The sequence below is a fragment of the Gopherus evgoodei genome, chromosome 9, assembly GCF_007399415.2.
Source record: "Gopherus evgoodei ecotype Sinaloan lineage chromosome 9, rGopEvg1_v1.p, whole genome shotgun sequence".
Classification (NCBI taxonomy): domain Eukaryota; kingdom Metazoa; phylum Chordata; order Testudines; family Testudinidae; genus Gopherus; species Gopherus evgoodei.
Window position 1 is genome coordinate 60,926,427 of NC_044330.1, and position 22,226 is coordinate 60,948,652.

General features: G+C 47.1%; 1 protein-coding gene across 1 annotated transcript; it reads left to right on the top strand.

Annotated features, from left to right (window-relative positions):
• The first annotated feature begins 1,831 nt into the window (after window positions 1-1,831).
• RPS4X (ribosomal protein S4 X-linked) lies at window positions 1,832-12,511 on the top strand. The gene is made up of 7 exons (XM_030575141.1): window positions 1,832-1,854; window positions 2,434-2,511; window positions 3,198-3,378; window positions 4,906-5,003; window positions 7,764-7,935; window positions 9,923-10,080; window positions 12,346-12,511. The coding sequence occupies exons 1-7, from the start codon at window positions 1,852-1,854 to the stop codon at window positions 12,445-12,447; spliced, it is 792 nt and encodes a 263-aa protein (XP_030431001.1). The 5' UTR covers window positions 1,832-1,851; the 3' UTR covers window positions 12,448-12,511.
• The last annotated feature ends 9,715 nt before the right edge of the window (window positions 12,512-22,226 follow it).

The window sequence follows — 22,226 nt, forward strand, 5'->3', positions numbered from 1 at the left end:
TTAAAACAATGTAACATAGAGCTGTTAAGAAGGTGATCCTGGATTGGTTAGAAAATTGTATAGTAATATTTTAGTAAAATGATTGGTTAAGGTATAACTAAGCAGGACTCAAGTTCCACTGTATAAACTGGGATCCAAAAGGAAGTTCTTGGGAACCAGCTACAGGATACAGCCCCACAATCAGAGCTGCCAGACCTCAACACCATGCCAACCATGCCATGCAGAGCAGAAGCTGAAGTCCCCAGATGACCTGATCCTGACTGGCCATCAATTAAAGTTAATCTCCCTTATTGGGAGCGGTGAGCATGGTATGCTTAGCATGTGCATTCTGTTTTGGTGATTGTTAAGAAATAGAGGTTAAGTAGGATATTACTGTGTAAGGCTCTTTCACTGGTAAAAGACCCTGCGTACTTGCAGAGTGTAAGGTTACGCCCTGAGTCCGTGGAAGGGTAAGGGTGGGTGCCTTAATTAAGAGGGTTATGCCTTGAGCCCACAGAAGAGTAAAGATGGGTGCACTACAGCATAAGGTTATGCCTTGAGCCTGGGAGCTGGATAAAAGTGGGTGCCCCTAGAGTATGTGAGTAACAGAGAATTTTGTCTGGGTAACAGTTTGACGGGATGGGGGTTCATGTGTGGAGAGCTCAGTGGGGGGTTCTGGGTGCAGGATGGGCGAGACTCAGCTGGGGGGGTCTGCGCATGGGGCAGGTCTGTATGCATAGTGGTTGGACAGATGGCAGGTGGGTCTGACCTGGTCTGGCTGTGGTATCCTCAGGCCCTCCCCTCCCCCCACAGTGATTTACCGTTCTGCCAGCTGTCAGAAATGATGCACCCATGCTGCTGAGGAGGGGGTGTGATTGCTCTTGCAGCTTCCCCTTTTTCCCCATTAGAAAGTCATTTTTCTGTGAGGAAGCAAAGAAATCTGTGCAGAACATGAATTCTGCATGCGCGCAGTGGCACAGAATGCTCCCTGGAATACTCTTTGTAGGCTAGGGGGCTCTGTAGGGAAGCATGGGATCTGGGTTCAGCAGCAGTGAAGCTACAGAGAGCTAGCCAAGAATAAAATGCATTAAGTTGTTCCTCTGTTTTAGGGAGCAGCCTGTTTCCTCTGTCTCTTGTTTTCATTCTGAATTCTAAGTCGTAAAGGAATGTTATCTTGCAACCTTCCAGAAAGAGTACTTTAACTTCTCTGTGGAAGTGCTGTGAACATAATCCAGACAATCCCTGTTCTCTGCAGTGCTGACACATTTGGATGTTACACACTGCATGGGCTGTTTGCATTGATTTTAATTAATTACTGAAGTAATATAAACTTGTAAAGGAGCTTTTAATATTCAGCTCTCATACAGTGCTTTTCATCTGTAAATCTCAAACTGCTAAAACAAATACCATACACCTCAGTTCACTGATCGCACTGTTGCCAATGCTCGTGATTTTATGGTGAGTCTTGCACTAATTTGGTGTTTTTTCTTAAAGCCTGAACTCTTGCAGTCACGAAAATGTTAAATAGCCCCTAAATCACAAATTCCCCTTCTGCCCCAAAACCTCCATGAGGTCCCCCTATGTGAGAAGGCTTCCCTCCTCTATCTCTGGGGGATACAGGGGCTGGATCTGTTGGGGCTTTGGAGGAAGGTAGATGCCTAATAGCCCACGGGTGCTTCTCCAACCCACGCTGCGCCCGCATGGCAGCCTAGAGCTCTGGCTGCGCTGCCGCACTGAAGCCTCCCCGCCGGCAGAGGGCGCTGTCTGGCACGCGCGTTTAATGGGGCTTGTCCTAGTCGGGCCGCCGTCAGGCCGGCCGGATATCCGTGGCTAGACGGAAGCGGGCCGTCCTTTCTTCGGCAGAGCGCGGCCATGGTGAGTGCGCGGCCTGGTCCCTGGTCCCGCCATCCGTTGCCATCCGCAGCCTGCCGTGGCCCCGCCGCCGCATCCTGGCCGGGGGAGGGGACTCCGCTGTATGGGGCCGGAGAGAGCCGGGCCGGAGCCCTGAGGCGCGCTCCTGCCCCGGCCCCAGAGATCCCCGCGGGGCCGGGTGAGAATAGCGGGTTCCCCGAATTCCTGCCGCGGCTCGCGCTGCCCCTGGCGGCGGAGCGGGTGCTGGGGTGGGGGAAGGACGGGCCCGAGCAGCTGGCGTGACTCCGGCGCACACGCGGCGTTAAGGGAGCTCGGCCGGGTGCGCACAGGGTAACGCGGCTAGGGCTGTGCGTGGAGCTGCGTGAGGGGTGTTACATGGGAGCGTTAATCTGAAGTCTTGCAGGTATTGAGGCGGCCAATTCGGAGAGGGGATTGTGGTGGTAATATGCGGAGAAGGATACTGCGGTACGTTTCCGCTTCGCAGCTCCTCATTCTGTGTGTTAACAGAACCACAGGTTCTTAGGAACAACTACTTCGTGAGCAGCTTAGTAGTGTCTTAATCTATTTTTTTTCCTACCTGAGGCTCGGGGTCCCAAGAAGCATCTGAAGCGTGTAGCAGCTCCAAAGCATTGGATGCTGGACAAATTGACAGGAGTCTTTGTAAGTATCTCTTTTTGAATTCTGCACCTCAAAATCAAAAAAAAAATTACTGGTTTCATAGCTGGAATGTTTGCCTCATTTTAATCTGCCTGTATTTGGCCTGGTAGGCAATTGGCAGCTTCTGTGAGGTTTCAGAGTAGCAGCCGGGTTAGTCTATATCAGCAAAAAGAACAGGAGTACCTGTGGCACCTTCGAGACTAACATTTGTTAGTCTCGAAGGTGCCACAGGTACTCCTGTTCTTTTTGTGAGGTTTCAGCCTCCACAAATCTTTGTCATAATTTGCCCACTGGTGGCAAGTAAGAGAAAATTATCTTGGTTGGTGACCACTTGGTTAACTTGGCAAGGGTTGTTCAGGGAGATTTAGAGTGGAGTTTGTAAGAGAGGGATGTCCTTCACATTTGTGGAATGTTTTAGTACAGTTATTGGGTTGGCTTGTCAAAGAATAACTCAAATGTTTAGACCTAGGGACTGTTGTTGAGTGTTCCCCTACTGCAGCTGTCTCTGGCATACAAGGAGCAAGGCTGTCTGAGCCAGTGGGATCCAGACTTTATGAAATTGTGAAGAAATCATTAGTCTAATCTAGTATTTATTGAGCATGTGCTGTTTCTGTTTTGGAAGATGGGTTTTGCTGTTTGCCGATGTGATTGAACAGCTGGCAGAAATTTAATTTTTCTTCTGTTTGTAGGCTCCCCGTCCATCAACAGGTCCCCACAAATTGCGGGAATGCCTTCCACTCATCATCTTCCTTAGGAACAGACTCAAGTATGCCCTGACAGGAGATGAGGTCAAGAAGATCTGCATGCAGAGGTTCATCAAGATTGATGGAAAAGTCCGTACTGACATCACCTATCCTGCTGGCTTCATGGGTGAGTGGAGACAAATCCTGGGATAGATGGTGAGGATTGGGGCAAATGCTCAGCTTAATAAACTGTTGCATGGCAAAAAATGAATCTTTCATCACCATGCCGTGAAAGCCAGTGTTTGAACTGGGTGGATGGGGCGGCTGTTGCTGTGCAGTGTGGTTCGTGTTGGTTATGTTTTAAGTGCATATTTCACCAGAGGCCATAATTGGCCAAAACCAGCAATTGGTGCATTATTGACACACTTGCTCCTGATTCTGACAGTGAAGGTCGTTTCTGTGAACCTCAAGAGGTTAAACAGAAGAGAGCAGCTAGCTGACTCTTCAGAACTGTTGGCTTGTGTTCCAAGTTGAACAAATTGCATAAAACTATCTTTTTCTGAGCATGATACTGTGATTTGTGCTAAGAAATGTTATCATTGGTAAATTTGCTGTTACTTGGCAGTTGCTCAAACAGAAAATAAACCAAGTATATGTAGCGTGATTCTTTTTATTATACCCAGGAAAGTCCAATATTTTGTGAGGCTTGCAGTTGTACTGGGATGTTGTTGGCCTTGCTTAAGCATTGGACTCTGCCGGTACTTGCTTTGATTTAGTTTTAAGTTGCATACTGCCACTAGTATTAGTAACACATATTTGCAAGCTCTGAGTGGTCCTTTGCACCTGGAACTACTTTCCAACTTATCTGACCTGAGTCTTGCATAGCCCACTATTCCATGACTCATTCTAATTGTAGCCACGTGCGTAGTCTGGTAGCTATTCAGGAGTGGGGGCTTATGTCAACATGTCTGACCCACTCTACAGAGTTTTTATATACTTCATGGTGCTATATAAATGAGGCAAAGAATCCTGTGGCACCTTATAGACTAACAGACGTTTTGGAGCATGAGCTTTCGTGGGTGAATACCCACTTCCTCAGATGCATGTAATGGAAATATCCAGGGGCAGGTATATATATGTGTGCAGGGGCAGGTATATAAATGAGAACTCCTTCACTTATCAGAGGGTAGCCGTGTTAGTCTGGATCTGTAAAAGCAGCAAAGAATCCTGTGGCACCTTATAGACTAACAGACGTTTTGGAGCATGAGCTTTCGTGGGTGAATACCCACTTCCTCAGATGCATGTAATGGAAATATCCAGGGGCAGGTATATATATGTGTGCAGGGGCAGGTATATAAATGAGAACTCCTTCACTTATCAGAGGGTAGCCGTGTTAGTCTGGATCTGTAAAAGCAGCAAAGAATCCTGTGGCACCTTATAGACTAACAGACGTTTTGGAGCATGAGCTTTCGTGGGTGAATACCCACTTCCTCAGATGCATCTGAGGAAGTGGGTATTCACCCACGAAAGCTCATGCTCCAAAACGTCTGTTAGTCTATAAGGTGCCACAGGATTCTTTGCTGCTTTTACAACTCCTTCACTGATGGTGGAACCTCTAGTGTGAATGCTACCGAATGGGGTAGCTTTCAAGCTGTGATAAAGGCCTAAGAACCTGGAAATGCCTCTCCTAATGAATTTGTTTGTTTTTAACCAGATGTCATCAGTATTGAGAAGACAGGTGAGCACTTCCGCCTGGTATATGACACCAAGGGTCGTTTTGCAGTTCACCGCATCACAGCTGAAGAGGCCAAGGTGAGCCCCTCTCTCTGGCAGTGTATGGGAATATTTTGTTTCTGAACTTGTTGCAGCCATCAGAGCAGCTGGGTTTTGCTGCAGGTATCACAACTGCCATGTGCATAAATCTAAAAGTTAGTGTCAGTCCTACTGCCTTGAGAGATAATCTGAGCCATTCAACGTACCAGGTGCTGTCTCCATGGGGTTAAAGGGGAAGTGGTGAGGGCTTATGTAGTCTCCATACACAGAAAGGGGCAGCTGGCTGTCCAGTACATGACAGTCCAAAGTGGTCTCTTTATTATCCTTGCTGTAAGCCTTCCCTGGAGCCTTTTGCCTGGGGTGCATGTGCAGCCGTTCATTGGAGTGTTTACAAAGTGCTTGTTGAAGCATCACAGAGTGCAAATGGTCATAATACACAGTGGGCTACAAGATTAGAGGAGGAATACAGCTGTGCTAAAATGAACCACTTTACATGCCATTAACTTGTCTGTTTCTTCACTGAAGACCTGGCACGTGGGTTCCCCTGTAGGCAAACATTCGCTCTGGTGCATTCCCAAGTTGTTGTGCAGTCTGCTACTCTCCCTGCATCTATGTTCAAACTAGCCCCTTCTCTCCAGAAGGCTCTAAAATGATGCTTTAGACCAAGGGGTAGTCAATACATGGGCTGTGAGCCAAATCTGGACTGCCAGATGCTTTTGAATGAAACCCAAACTCTTTTTATTTGCTACTTATTATTGTTGGGTTTATCGTTTTCTCTTTAGTCTGGACCTCGACTATATCTTGACCAAGAAATTTGGACCTCGACAAAAAAATAATTGATTATCCCTTCTTTTGCACTGGTTAATCTGGTGCAACCTCCCAATGTAGATTACTGTGACTTTAAATTGAGTACAGTTCTAGTACAGACAAAGCCTTGTTTTTACCAAATGCTCAAAGCAGAATTTTCTGAGTGCAGTAAATATTAAACCTGGCTGTAAGTTCCTTTGCTTTAAACAAACAATTATACAGTGTCTGATCATGTTCTAAGACTTGATCCCTGTTTTGCAACAGTAAAAATTGGAATGAATTGCTCAAGATGTCTGCGCCGATATTCTGTAACTGGTGGTGCGTGAATTGTCACTTATTTGGGGAAGTTGGTATCTGTGGAAGAAATGGCCATTGGGTTGGGTCCAGGGGTCCTGATCACTGGAGTAATCTCAGACTCACTAGTGGTTTCATCTGTCTTTTTAAATTGGAAGTTGCAGGGATGTCTGAAAACTGCTGGCCTTATTTGTGTTTGTATACAAAATCTGTTCTTGATGGACGGCATGGAGCTCAGGAAGGGCAGGTGCGAGCTGTAAAACAAAATGGCTATTAACTGGATATGACTCAGCAAAGCTTCTCAAATTCAAATGTGAAGTCAAAACCTTTGTACCGACTTAGACAGACACTAAAATAATGGTTCTACAACTCTTACATCCGAGAACTTATGTCAGTGTGGCTGTTCTGTGAAATTACATGTGGTACCTTGCTTAAGTGTTCTTAATTTAGAAAACAGCAAATATTTCTACTCGTAACTGCCAGCCCTGTGGTTTGGCTGGGTTAGTTCTGCCATACATATAATCTCACTAGTAAACGCTGTTGGCCAAATCACTCCCTCAGCGACACTTGTTCGTTCCCCTTCGTTGCCATTTAGTATTGCACAAGTGTCTGATGGGATAATTTGGTCTACAAAAGTGTCTCCTATTGGTGGTACATGAACAGGAAAGGTTTCAGCTTGGCTCCCAGATCCCAGGAGGAGATTTTAGGCCTGGTAGTTAGAGGAAGACATCATTTTACTTATAAACTCAGCAGTTGAGATCTAAGAGAGGCACAATGGGCACATCTTCATGGTGCTGCTTTTGGCTATACTTCTGAGTAGAACCATGCTAAAATCTCTCTGTGGACACCTCCCCTCCCAATCTAGATCTTTTGGAGCACTTGGGTTATCTAGAAAGTAAAATTAGAGTAGCATTAGGAGGAGGTGAAAATAAACTTGCTTTGTTGCAGTGGGGATGGGTATGTACAGTATTCAATGTCTGACTGCTCTAATCTCCAGGCTACGCTGCAGTCTGGTTCTCTCCTGTATTTGCTGCCCTCTCAGCTATGTTGTGACTCTCAGATTTGATCACTGTTAAATTTCCTCACAGAGACATGAAGTACCCATGTAGGGGTCAGAGGTTAGAAAGCCATTAGCTTTGTAGACCACTTGAAAGGGTTCTGGCAACTGCTGTCGGTCATGGGCCACAGTCTGGGAACCATCACTGGAAGCAAAATCTGGCAATCAGCTTTTCTTCTACTCACCTGCCAGGTTCACAGTTCCCTTTGTAAGAGGCCTTCAGGTTGTGTCGGGGAGCACAGAACTCTGATCTGAAAAGCCTCAAGTGCAGTGTAATTTGTGTTCAAAATCGATTTAGCCTCAAGCTATGTCTCTTGTTACTGAGCTGGGATGTCAGTGAATACCTCTGCTGACCTGCCCAAGGCCAGCAGCAAGACAGTCGTGGTGGAAGTGCTGAGTGGGGGGAGAGTTGCTCCCTTTAACTTCACTCTGGAGTAAATGAGTATTTTGAAAGCCTCTTAGTTGGACACTTTGTTCTGGAGTGGAGATTGGCCTCTGCCCTTGGCACATGGCTTATCGAGCAGTGCTGATGCTGTTGTGCAGAGGTGATGCTTCATATGTTGTATCTAGGTCCTTCCCTGAGCCATATAAGCTATCAGTCTAGTCTGCTTGCATTCATTGCTGTTGGCTTGTGTTCACAGTACAAGCTGTGCAAGGTGAGGAAGATATTTGTGGGCACTAAAGGAATCCCTCACCTGGTGACCCATGATGCCCGTACCATCCGCTACCCAGATCCCCTCATCAAGGTGAATGACACTATCCAGATTGACCTTGAGACTGGCAAGATCACAGACTTCATCAAGTTTGACACAGGTATGTCCTTCCATCTCCTCCCGCACTCAGCTCTCCAAAATAGGAGACAGGGGGTTTGAATAAATGGGGTTATAGCATCTCCCCTTCAAAGGGAAGAAGGCATTTAGCTGAGCTGCACTGTCTGTGGGATCCAATTTCATTAGATGGTCAGAATGGGCTTGGAGGTGCCATAGCAGTTACACTTGGACATGGGACTGTGCAACAGCAATACTGACTTCCTGGTTTTAGACCACTGTGTGCTATAGCTGCTGAGGAACTTACTGAATGAAGATTGGCACATCTAACAGTCAGGTACCAGCACCTGGGGTATATCACTTTTTGCCATGTGGGAATAAAATAGGCAATGCCCTTGGGCTAACTGTTGCCTGTTGTAAGGTGAGCATTTGATTCCAGCAGCGGGAGGAAAATTTCTAGATTATAGACATTTCACTGCTCCTTCCTTGTCACACTCCAGATATAAGCTCCCCCAGTGTACATTGTTTATGATGTCTGGTGCTGTTTCAAATGAGGCATCTCTCTGAAATGTGGATTGCCAAAGACTGTCTTAAGGCAGGTCTTCACTTGAAATTCTGCATCTGCACAGATACAGCGCTGTGCACTCTGGTGCTTAGGTTGGTATTACTGTATTGAACAGGGATGGATTATTCTCCACAGAACGACATAGTTACACTGAAGTAATTTTGTGGTGTAGACCAGGGCCAAATCTTAATTTCTGTTTCTCAGTAGGGTCTTCTCCACAGGCAGCGTAGGGATTCATGTTTCTAGTGCTGTTATATAATGCTGAAGGGGGAAACGCTTCTGCTAGTCCCGCAAGGAGAGAAGGTGGTTCTCTAGTTGTTCTGGCAGAGGAGGTGCCCTCCATGTGTGGCCTGGGGGAGGAATAGGGACTCTTCCTGGCTTTCTTCAGACTGAGTGCACAGGGGCTTGAGTGGGGGAAGTGGAAGAGCCCCAGTGCCTGCACTTGAATTGCATTTTTTGGTTGTAGACTGTTCCTCCTGCTCCCCCCCAAAAAAGGGGGAAAAAAAGGCAGCATGATGTTTACTCTTCCCTTTCCCAAACCAGAAGGGATGCTGCATACATTTGGTTTTGCAGCATGGAACACACAGTTCATCACTGCAGTTGCAATAATCCCTCGCCCTTGTGTTGCATTTGTGTCTTGTGGAGGGGCTGACAGTAACCCTTTCACGTAACATCTTGTGCCATGCTAAGGCAGTAACACATGCAACTTTGATGAGCAGTTGTATGTAAATTCTTTTAAATTTGATGTGCCACATCTCAGCTTCAATATTGATCAAGGCAGGAGCTTAAAAAAAGCCCTGATTTCTTTAACTGATTTCTTCATGTTGATCGTCACTTCCAGTAGGACAGTGCTGATGGGGTTGGAGAAACCTGGGTCATAAAAGTGAAACACGTGGTCTCAAAAATAACACACCCTTACCTCCCATGTTTCAAACTTTGAAAAACAAAGTTACTTGTTTTGTCTTGATGGTCTCTAAATCATTTTTGGTGCTTTGAGGGTCCCTCTGTATAGTGCAGTCTTTCGGATAGGAGTGAGGTTATGACCAGTAGGAATAAAACTGGGTGGATGAAATATGACTGCACTGGAATAAAGCAGTGAACACCAGCTTCTCACTGCAACTGTTCACATTTGGTGTAAACTTAAACAGATTCAGCTGGCGCCTCTGTCCGTGGACTTGCATGGCCTGAGGTGGCCTCACTTGTTGGACAGTCAGCCTGATTGTAGTAGGTCATTGAGTGCCAACACAACTAATAGGACCATGTGCCTTGTCCGATCTTTTGTCTTTGTAGCATCTTGGTCTGACTGGTAGGGTTTCTGCTTGACCTCTGTACTGGGGCATTACCTTATTGCAGCAGCATCAGACCAGGCAGTGGTCCACACAGGGTACAAATGATGATGCACATTGTCATAAAGGGCGTGGGGTTTATTCAGATTCACAAACTCATTAACGGTCTTCCTTCCACTTAGGTAACCTGTGTATGGTGACTGGTGGTGCTAACTTGGGCCGTATTGGTGTGATCACTAACCGGGAGAGACACCCAGGCTCGTTCGATGTGGTGCACGTGAAGGATGCCAATGGCAACAGCTTTGCCACCAGGCTCTCTAACATTTTTGTTATTGGCAAAGTAAGTGTGAGCTAATAGAACCCCTGTTGCTTTTCCTCTCCGTGTTGTGGCTTTTGCTGAAGAGCCTCCTGCTGGATAGATGTCTCACTTAGAGGGAAGGGGAAAACAAGGTGCTAACTGCAAGAGAGATGGATGTGTTCCCAAATTAGTTCTGAGCTTGTTCTGTCTGAAGCTGCTGCTGTAGCTGCTGTCCATAGCAAAAGTTAAACAGTGGCTGGGGCTGCCATCTGGCTCCACTCTGTGGTCCCAACCTCCTATAGACTGTGGCCTGTTCACATGGCTTTCCTCACACCCACATTAGTTGTAATGCAAACATTTTTGACCAAAACAGCCAAATTGCTCAGTGAATGTGCAGAAACCATTGTGTGCGCTGAATTGAAAAGTGGTGACCTTAGGGCACTGGCTGTGAACCATAAGCAGAGCACATCCACTCATGCAGGCCATTTTCCCATGAACGTGTCCTCAGGCTGAGGAACCTGAGAGCAAATTGTGGGTTCTGATCAGCTAGCAGAGGTCACTCTACAAAGCAACAAGGTGCTGTGCTAATGGAAATCCACCTGCTCTTTACCATGTTAGCTAGAAGGGACCCTGTGATAATCTAGCCCGCTCTCCAGTGTAACACTCACAGGCCCTAGAACTACTCTGAAATAATTCCCTGTCTGAGCTACAGCAGATTGTTTGTTTAGAAAAACATCCATTCTTGACTTTAAAACCACCAGTGATGCCAAAGCCACCACAGCCCCTGGTAAATTGTTCCACTGGTTAATGACTCTCATGGGGTCCCGTTCTGAAAGAGGTGACTGTTCGAGGCCTGAGACCAAAGTGGGGTGGCCTCAGTAAGGCTGCAGAGGGGTCACAGTTGCAGTTACCCCAGATACAGTGACTAGGTGGATGACTAGTTAACTGCTTAAGGGGCAGTATACAAGTCACTAAAGGCTCTTGACCAAACAGCAAGCATTAGGAGCACAGTCTCTGCTCATTGAATACAGTATTTTAAAAATAGTTGCATACAAGTAACTCATCATTTGTACTTCTAGCAGCAAGGAAAAGGAACAGGTATTAGAATATGCTTTGGACAAATTAGCCCAGCCATTAAGGGTCTGATTCTGCAAAGTGGTAAATGCCCTCAGCTCCCACTGATCTCAGTGGGAGAGGAGGATGCCTGCCGTGTACAGGCTCAGACCATAAGAAGGAATGAAAATATATATATATATATATAAATATATATATATAAAAAATAAATAAAATTGGCGCACTTTGCACCAATGCCGCAGTACATGATGGATAACAAATTCCTGCAGCTATGTTGCCTTTATATTGTCAGAGAGCTATGTAGGAAGGAGGCAGGGATTCGGCTGCTAGTACAAAATTCAGAGACCATGTGTGTCCCTGGTGTTACCCCACTGACCTATGGGACACCAGGTTGAATTTAGGCTTGTGCCTATCCATACGTTCTGTCACTCAGTAAACTATACTGTGTGGCTATACTGGATCTGTGCACAGGTGCTTGAGTTATGTCCTGCATGTAGGGGAAATGTTCCACTTTTTTTTAATGGAGATATCCAATCTCCTAGAGTGGGAAGGGACCTTGAAAGGTCATAGAATCGAGCCCCCTGCCTTCACTAGCAGGACCAACTACTGATTTTTGCCCCTGATGCCTAAGTGGCCCCCTCAAGGATTGAACTCACAACCCTGGGTTTAGCAGGCCAATGCTCAAATCACTGAGCTATCCCTGTTGATCCTGTAATCTGGGTTTGACTGATGAGCTGGAACTAGGGAATGCACTGGCAGAGCAGCTGACTACCCTTGCATTTCAAGATTAACTTTACTTTGATTCCCATGATGGATTTCTTATGAAAGACTAAGGTCTTGTCTGAACAAGGATTTGTTAAACTGGTTTAACTAAACTGGTACAAATCCGTGTGTGGCTGCTCTTGTTCTGCTTTGAAGCATTTATTTCAGCATTGCTTAAATCTGTTCCTAATAGACTTAAGCTAAACTGAAATGAGTGTCCATGCAGCCTTTTGCATCTGTTTTAACTGAATGTGTTTCTAAATTCCACCTTACCACAAAGTTGCACCAATGAATTTAACAAGGCCTTAGAAGCTGCTGCAAAGAGAACAGAATTTACTTCTCAAGAGGGAGGTTCTCTTAGCCTGGAATAACATGGAGGGAGAGGGGGGTGTAGTCTGGAGTTGGGTGAAGCACCCATACAGTGAAGGTTGCTTGATTGCACAGTGTTATGATTCTCCCCTCTTGTTTTAGGGTAACAAGCCATGGATCTCCCTGCCTCGTGGAAAGGGAATCCGTCTGACCATTGCTGAAGAGAGAGACAAGAGACTGGCAGCCAAACAGAGCAGCAGCTAAACCCTCAAAAGTGGACAAACAGCAGGCCATTTCCTTTGTCAAATAAAATTGTTACCAACTAAAACACTGCTTTTTTCCCCACCTTCTGAACACCAGTTCTTGCAGCCTGTGGCTCTGATAAGCTGACAGTGCACTGCAGGCTACCAAATCACAGGACTCTGGTCACTCTAGAATACTAGGTCACATGAAGCAGCTGAGCTACTACCTGTCCCACATTCTAACCTAAAGTTGGGAGGTGATGAAGACTCCTTGCTACTGGGGTCTTATTAAGACCTGCCAGTTGTAAGAAGGCTTCTTCACAAAGCCACAGTCCTCTAATGCTTTTCCCTTTAGAGTAAGGATTCTCAAATTGGGGGTTGACCCCTTAGGGTCATGAGGTTATGGGGGGGGTCTTGTCATGAGCTCTCTGCCTCAACCCCCAAACTCTGCTTCACCTGCAGCATTTATAATAGTGTGAAATATTAAAAAATGTATTTTTAATTTGTAATGGAGGTTGCTGTGTGAAAGGGTTCACCAATGCTAAAGTTTAACCACTGCCTTAGAGGCTGTCTGCTGCCTCCCAACAAAATAAAACAAAAAAAGGGTTGTCATATTTTGTATATCTGCACAACAGCTTCATCTAATATAGACAGATCTTCAGAGACAAAGCAGAAGAGGTGGGTTTATGACCAAACTGCTGGTAGCTCAGGTTTTTGTACATATGTAACATTTTGCCCTACTACATCGTTTTCTGTGACCCTGGCCCAGCCTGGATCGTGGATTGTTGCTCCTCCACCCTATTGATACAGTAAATCTGAGTTGACTAAAGACAGGAAGGCATCTTACGCTGACCCAGTAGAAACCTCAGAGTTTGGGGGTGAAAAAAAATTGACAAAGTAAGAAAATGGTTTCTGTGCTTTTCAGTTGAAGTAAAATGATTAAAAGCTGCATTTTCTTCTGCAGAGTAAAGTTTCTAAGCTGTATTAAGTCAAGAACATTTGAAAGAAGCAGAACATTTGTTTACAAGAAGTGGAAACTTGGACAGATCACTAGGTTGGAATATAAAAATATTGCTTGAGCATGCAGGGTTATAATCAGGAAGGCCAAAACACAACTGAAGTTGCAACTAGCAAGGGATGTGAAGGGAAACAAAAAGGGTTTCTACAGATATGTTAGCAACAAGAAAAAGGTCAGAGAAAATGTGGGACCCATAATGAATAGAGGAAGCAACCTAGTGACATGATGTGGAAAAAGCTGAAGTACTCAATGCTTTTTTTTTTGGCCTTGGTCTTCACAGAAAAGGTCAACTCCCACCCTACTGTCCTGGGCAACACAGTATGGGGAGGACGTGAGCAGCCCTCAGTGGGGAAAGAACAGGTTAAGGACTATTTAGAAAAGCTAGGCATGCAAAAGTCCATGGGTCTAGATTGAATGCACCCTAGGGTGCTGAGGGAATTGGCTGATGTGATTGCAGAGCCATTGGCCATTATCTTTTGAAAACTGGTGGTGAGCAGGAGAGGTCCCGGATGATTGGAAAAAGGCAAATATCGTACCCATTCTTAAAAAAGGGAAGAAGGAGAACCTAGGGAACTACAGATCAGTCATCCTCATTTCAGTCCCTGGAAAAATCATGGAGCAGGTCCTCAAGGAAACCATTTTGAAACACTTGGAGAGGAATGTGATCAGGAATAATCAACATGGCTTCACCAAGGGCAAGTCATGTTTGACCAACCTGATTGCCTTCTATGATGAGATGACTTTCTGTGGATATGGGGAAAGCAATGGACATAATATATCTTGACTTTAGCAAAAGGTTTTGATATGGTCTCCCGCAGTAGTATTGCCAGCAAGTTAAAGAAGTATGGCTTGGATGAATGGACTATAAGGTGGATAGAAAGCTGGCTAGACTGTCAGGCTCAAAGGGTAGTGATCAATGGCTTGATGTCTAGTTGGCAGCCGGTATCAAGTAGAGTGCCCCACGGGTCAGTCCTGAGGCCGGTTTTGTTCAATGTTTTTATTAACGATCTGGATGATGGGATGGATTGCACCCTCAGCAAGTTTGTGATAACACTAAGCTGGGGAGAGAGGTAGATACACTGGGGAGTAGAGACAGGGTCCAGAGTGACCTAGACAAATTGGAGAGGTGGGCCAAAAGAAATCTGATGAGGTTCAACAAGGACAAGTGCAGAGTCCTGCACTTAGGATGGAAGAATCCCATGCACTGCTATAAACTGGGGACCATCTGGTTAAGCAGCAGTTCTGCAGAAAAGGACCTGGGGATTACAATGGATGAGAAGCTGGATAGGAGTGAGCAATGTGCTCTTGTTGCCAAGAAGGCGAAAGGCATATTGGGCTGCATTAGTAGGAGCATTGCCAACAGATCAAGGGAAGTGATTATTCCTCTCTAATTGGCACTGGTGAGGCCACATCAGGAATATTGTGTCCAGTTTTGGGCCCCCCACTACAGAAAGGATGTGGACAAATTGGAGAGTCCAGTGGAGGGCAATGGAAATGATAATGGGGCTGGGGCACATGACTTGCAAGGAGAGGCTGAGAGAGCTGGGTTTGTTCAGTCTGCAGAAGAGAAGGGTGAGGGGGGATTTGATAGCCTTCAACTACCTGAAGGGGAGTTCCAAAGAGAATAGAGCTCAGCTGTTCTCAGTGGTGGCAGATGACAGAACAAGGAGCCATGCTCTCAAGTTGCAGTAGGGGAGGTTAAAGTTGGATATTGTGAAGCACTTGCACTAGGAGGGTAGTGAAGCACTGGAATGGGTTACCTAGGGAGGTGGTAGAATCTCCATCCTTAGACAATATATACCTTCAAGTCAGTGGCACTGCTATGGGTACCCGCATGGCCCCACAGTATGCCAACATCTTTATGGCTGACTTAGAACAACGCTTCCTTAGCTCTCGTTCCCTAACGCCCCTACTCTATTTGCGCTACATTGATGACATCATCATCTGGACTCATGGAAAAGAAGCCCTCGAGGAATTTCCACTGTGATTTAAACAATTTCCATCCCACCATCAATCTCAGCCTAGATGAATCCACACAAGCGGTCCATTTCCTAGACTCTACTGTGCTAATAAGCGATGGTCACATAAACACCACCCTATACTGGAAACCCACTGACCGCTATACTTACCTACATGCCTCCAGCTTCCATCCAGGACATACCACACGATCCATTGTCTACAGCCAAGCTCTAAGATACAACTGTATTTGCTCCAATCCCTCAGACAGAGATGATAAACACCTACAAGATCTCTATCAAGCATTCTTAAAACTACAATACCCACCTGCTGAAGTAAAAAAACAGATTGACAGAGCCAGAAGAGTACCCAGAAGCCACCTACTACAGGACAGGCCCAAAAAAGAAAATAACAGAACGCCACTAGCCATCACCTACAGCCCCCAACTAAAACCTCTCCAGTGCATCATCAAAGATCTACAACCTATCCTGAAAGATGATCCCTCACTCTCACAGATCCTGGGAGACAGGCCAGTCCTCGCTTATAGACAGCCTCTCAACCTGAAACAAATACTCACCAGCAACTGCACACCATACAACATAAACACTAACCCAGGAACCTCGCCTTGCAACAAAGCCCGATGCCAGCTCTGTCCACATATCGATTCAAGTGACACCATCATAGGACCTTGTCATGGTATAATTCCCCACTTTGAACCTTAGCATTCAAAAGATGGGGTACCAGCATGAATTCCTCTAAGCTCAATTACCAGCTTAGTACTTGTAGCGCTGCCACCAACCAGGAATTTCCAGTGCCTGGTACACTCCGGTCCCCCCAAAACCTTGCCCGGGGACCCCCAAGACCCAGACCCTCTGGATCTTAACACAAGGAAAGTAAACCCTTTCCCTCACCATTGCCTCTCCCAGGCTTCCCCTCCCTGGGTTACCCTGGAAGATCACTGTGATTCAAACTCCTTGAATCTTAAAACAGAGAGGAAAATTCACCTTTTTCTCTCCTTCTCTCTCCCTCTCCCAGACTCTCCCTGAGAGAGAAAGTAATCCTAACACAGAGAGAAAATTAACCTTTCTCTCCCCCTTCCCTCCTTTCTCCCCCCACCAATTCCCTGGTGGATCCAGACCCAGTCGCCCGGGGTCTCACCAGAATGAAAAAACAATCAGGTTCTTAAACAAGAAACTTTTAATTAAAGAGAGAAAAACAATAAAAATTATCTTTGTAAATTTAAAATGGAATAGGTACAGGGTCTTCCAGCTATAGACACTAGGAATACCCTCCCAGCCTAAGTATTCAAGCACAAATTAAAATCCTTTAAGCAAAATACAAATTTGAACTCCTTCCAGCCAAATACACATTTGAACTCCTTCCAACCAAATACACATTTGCAAATAAAGAAAACAACCATAAGCCTAACTCGCTTTATCTACCTAGTACTCACTAGTCTGAACTTATAAGAGCCTGTATCGGAGAGATTGGAGAGAAATCTGGTTGCACGTCTGGTCCCTCTGAGCCCCCAGAGTGAACAACAACCAAAAACACAGCACACACACAAACTTCCCTCCCTCAAGATTTGAAAGTATCCTGTCCTCTGATTGGTCCTCTGGTCAGGTGACAGCCAGGCTCACTGGACTTGTTAACCCTTTACAGGCAAAAGAGACATGAAGTACTCCTGTTCTATTAACCCTTACTTATCTGTTTATGACAGACCTAATCACAACAGCCACGCCATCAAGGGTTCGTTCACCTGCACATCTACCAATGTGATATATGCCATCATGTGCCAGCAATACCCCTCTGCCATGTACATTGGCCAAACCGGACCGTCTCTTCGCAAAAGAATAAATGGACACAAATCTGACATCAGGAATCATAACATTCAAAAATCAGTGGGAGAACACTTCAACCTCTCTAACCACTCAGTGACAGACTTGAAGGTGGCAGTTTTGCAACAAAAAAACTTCAAAAACAGACTCCAAAGAGAGACTGCTGAACTCAAATTAATATGCAAATTAGACACAATTAACTCAGGCCTTAACAGAGACTGGGAATGGCTGGGTCATTACACTAATTGAATATATTTCCCTATGTTAAGTTCTCCTCACACCTTCTATGGGTCATCTTAATTATCACTTCAAAAGTTTTTTTTCCCCTACTGACGATAGCTCATCTCAGGCCATGTCTCATCTAAAATTTTGCAGCGCTGGTTGTTACAGCTGTATTAGTACAGCTGTATAGGGCCAGCGCTGCAGAGTGGCCACACTTACAGCAACCAGCGCTGCAAGTGGTGTTAGATGTGGCCACACTGCAGCGCTGTTGGGCGGCTTCAAGGGGGGTTCCGGGACGAGAGAGCAAACCGGGAAAGGAAACCAGCTTCCCCGCGGTTTGCTCTCTCGGTCCCGGAGCCAGCCAGCAAACCGCAGGGAAGGAGACCTGCTTGCTCGGGGTTCCGGGACCGAGAGAGCAAACCGGGAACGCCGCGGTTTGCTCTCTCGGTCCCGGAGCCAGCCAGCAAACCGCAGGGAAGGAGACCTGCTTGCTCGGGGTTCCGGGACCGAGAGAGCAAACCGGGAACGCCGCGGTTTGCTCTCTCGGTCCCGGAGCCAGCCAGCAAACCGCAGGGAAGGAGACCTGCTTGCTCGGGGTTCCGGGACCGAGAGAGCAAACCGGGAACGCCGCGGTTTGCTCTCTCGGTCCCGGAGCCAGCCAGCAAACCGCAGGGAAGGAGACCTGCTTGCTCGGGGTTCCGGGACCGAGAGAGCAAACCGCGGCGAAGCTGGTTTCCTTTCCCAGTTTGCTCTCTCGGTCCCGGAACCCCGAGCAAGCAGGTCTCCTTCCCTGCGGTTTGCTGGGTGGCTCCGGGAACGCGAGAGCAAACCGCGGCGAAGCTGGTTTCCTTTCCCGGTTTGCTCTCTCGGTCCCGGAACCCCGAGCAAGCAGGTCTCCTTCCCTGCGGTTTGCTGGGTGGCTCCGGGACCGAGAGAGCAAACCGGGAAAGGAAACCAGCTTGATTACCAGAGGCTTCCTCCTTCCACGGAGGTCAAGAAAAGCGCTGGTAACTGTCTACATTGGATTACCAGCGCTGGATCACCAGCGCTGGATCCTCTACACCCGAGACAAAACGGGAGTATGGCCAGCGCTGCAAACAGGGAGTTGCAGCGCTGGTGGTGCCCTGCAGATGTGTACACCTTCAAAGTTGCAGCGCTGTAACTCCCTCACCAGCGCTGCAACTTTCTGATGTAGACAAGCCCTCAGTTGATTAGACTCTTCCTGTTGGTATGCCTACTTCCATCTTTTCATGTTCTCTGTATGTATAAATATCTCCTGTCTGTGTGTTCCATTCTGTGCATCTGAAGAAGTGAACTGTAACTCATGAAAGCTCATGCTGAAATAAATTTGTTAGTCTCTAAGGTGCCACAAGTACTCTTGTTCTTTTTCCATCCTTGGAGGTTTTTAAGGCTTGTCTTGACAAATCCCTGTCTGGGATGATTTAGTTGGTGTTGGTCCTGCTTTGAGCAGGGGGTTGGACTAGATGACCTCCTGAGGCCTCTTCCAACCCTAATCTTCTATGAACATTTCAGAGTTATCAACAGCCTCCATTCCTGAGGTTTTCATAAAAGACGGTTACTTACCTTTGTAACTGTTCTTCAAGATGTGTTGCTCATATCCATTGCAATTAGGTGTGCGCGAGCTGTGTGCACGATTGTTGGAAGATTTTTATCCTAGCAACACTCGGTGGGTCAGCTGAGGCACCCCCTGGCGTGGCATGCTTATGGCACCTGATATATGCCCCTGTTGACCCAGCGCCCCCTCAGTTCCTTCTTGCCAACTACTCCGATAGAGGGAAAGGAGGGCGGGTTTGGAATGAATATGAGCAACACATCTCAGAGAACAGTAGTTACAAAGATAAGTAACCGTCTTTTCCTCTTTGAGTGCTTGCTCATATTGATTCCAATTAGGAGACTCTCAAGCCTTACCTAGGCGGTGGGGTCGGAATGAGATGTCGCGGAGTGGAGGACCGCTGAACCAAATGCTGCATCATCCCTGGACTGCTGCACTATGGCATAGTGGGAAGCGAAGGTATGTACTGATGACCAAGTTGCTCCCCTACAGATCTCCTGTATGGGCACATGAACCAGGAAGGCAGAGTACGAAGCTTGAGCCTGAGTGGAGTGGGTGGTCAGGTGTGTAGCTGGGACACCAGTTAAGTCATAGTGCACACGGATACATGATGTAATCCAGGACTTGATGCACTGGGTGGAGACGGGGAGGCCCTTTATCCAGTCTGCCACAGCTATGAACATCTGGGTCATCTTTCTCAATGGCTTCATATGCTCGATGTAAAAGGCAAGGGCCCTGCAAACAACTAGGGAGTGCAACTGTTGCTCCCGTCGAGAAGCGTGTGGCTTCAGATAAAAGACTGGAAGGAAGCTGTTTGACATGGAAGGCAGACACCACCTTAGGAAGGAAGGTGGGGTGTGGTCGCAGCTGTACTTTGTCCTTACGAAACACTGTATATGGTGGTTCCAAAGTGAGAGCTCTAAGCTCCGATATATGTCTCGCTGAAGTTATAGCTACAAGGAAGGCCATCTTCCAGGCAAGGTATAGGAGAGAGCAGGTCACCATGGGCTCAAAGAGAGCACCCATGAGCCTGGAGAGGACCAGGTTAAGATCTCACGTAGGGGCTGGCTGTCTAATTTGTGGGGACAGGCGCTCCAATCCCCTGAGAAATCTAGTGATCATAGGACTGACGAAGATAGAATGTCTGTCCTCACCTGGGCGGAACGCTGAAATAGCTGCCAGGTGCACTCTGATGGATGATATGGCCAAGGCCTAATGTTTTAAGGACAAGAGGTAGTCCAGTATGACAGGAGCTGGCACCCGTAGGAGGTCTTATGATTCCAGATGCACCAGTAAGAAAAACATTTCCACTTGGCTAAGTATGTGGATCTGGTAGAGGGCTTTCTGCTACCCCAAAGTACCTGCTGAACCAAGTGAGAGCAGCACTGCTCAGATTGGTTTAGCCATGCAGCATCCATGCTGTGAGGTGGAGAGATTGCAGGTCAGGATGAAGGAGGTGTCCATGATCCTGAGTGATGAGGTCTGGCCACAGCGGGAGTGGAATTGGAGTGTCCACTGACAGCTCGAGGAGAGTGGTATACAGTGCTGCCTGAGCCACGCCGGGGCAATCAAAATCAGCTGGGCTCTGTCCCTGCGGATTTTGAGCAGGACCCTGTGGACTAGCAGGAATGGAGGAAAGGCATAGCATAGGGGAGGCTTCCACTTTATTAGGAAGGGCATCCAAGAGAGAGCCCGGGGAGTGACCTTGGAGAGAACAGAACACCTGGCATTTCCGATTGTCACGAGAGGCTAATAGGTCTATCGGGAAATCCCCACCTCCGGAAGACAGAATGGATAACATCTGGGCGAACTGACCACTTGTGAGCCAGGAATGATCTGCTGAGGCGGTCTGCTAAGGTATTCTGGACCCCTGGGAGAAATGACACCACCAGATGGATCGAGTGGGCTATGCAGAATTCCCATAGACGAGTGGCTGCCTGACAGAGGGAGGGGACAACTGGGCACCCCCTTGCTTGTTGATAGAAAAGTTGGCTGTTGTGTTGTCTGTGAGGACTGCAACACAACGGCCTTGAATGTGCTGTTGGAATGCTTGACATGCCAGGCGCACTGCTCTGAGCTCCTGTACATTTTTGTGTAGGGATAGTTTTGCTGCCGACCATAACCCTTGTGTATGGAGATTCCCGAGGTGCCCCCCCCCATTCCAGGGATGAGGTGTCCATGACCAGGGACATGAAGCGCTGTAGGGCATGAAATGGCACACCTTTGCACACTACCTTGTGGACCAGCCACCAGTCTAGAGAGGCTAACATTCCTGGCGGAATGGTAACTATCGTGTGCAAGCTGTCCCGACTTGGTCTGTACACTGTTGATAGCCAGGCCTGCAGCGGGCGTAGTCGTAGCCTGGCGTGTCTGGTCACATACGTGCAAGATGCCATGTGTCCCAGGAGGCATAGGCATGTTTTCACGGTCGAGGTCGGGAAGGTTTGAAGGCCATGGACGATGTTCGCTATGGACTGGAAGTGCACGTCCGGCAGAAGTACCTGGGCTTGGCTAGAATCTAATACTTCTCCTATAAATTCTATCCTCTGGGTTGGTACCAGAGTAGATTTCATGACGTTGAGCAGTAGGCCTAGCTGATCGAACATGGCCATGGTGGTCTGAACATGAGACTGCACCTGATCTCTGAAGCGACCTTGAATGAGCCAGTTGTTGAGATACGGGAACACTTGTATCCATTGCCGACGAAGGGAAGCAGCTACAACAACTATGCACTTTGTAAACACCCTGGGGGCAGTGGAGAGGCTGAAAGGAAGGACGTTGAAGTGGAAGAGCTGTTGGTTGACCACAAATCAGAGGAAACGCCTGTGTGGAAGTACACCTCCTTTATGTTGAGGGTGGCGTACCAGTCTCCAGGATCTAGGGAGGTGATAATGGTCCCCAGGGAAACCATGTGGAACTTCAACTTTAGCATGTATTTGTTGAATCTGCGCAGGTCCAGAGTGAGTCTTAGCCCCTCTTTTGCTTTGGGGATTAGGAGGTAACAGGAATAAAACCTCTTGCCCCGCAGTTCTCTTGGAACCTCTTCTATCGCCCTGATAGCCAGGAGCGACTGCACCTCCTGTAGAAGGAATTGCTAGTGAGAGGGGTCCCTGAAGAGGGGTGGGAAGGGGGGGCAAAACAAATTGGAGTCAGTATTCACTTTCCACCATGCGTAGGACCCAGTGTTCTGATGT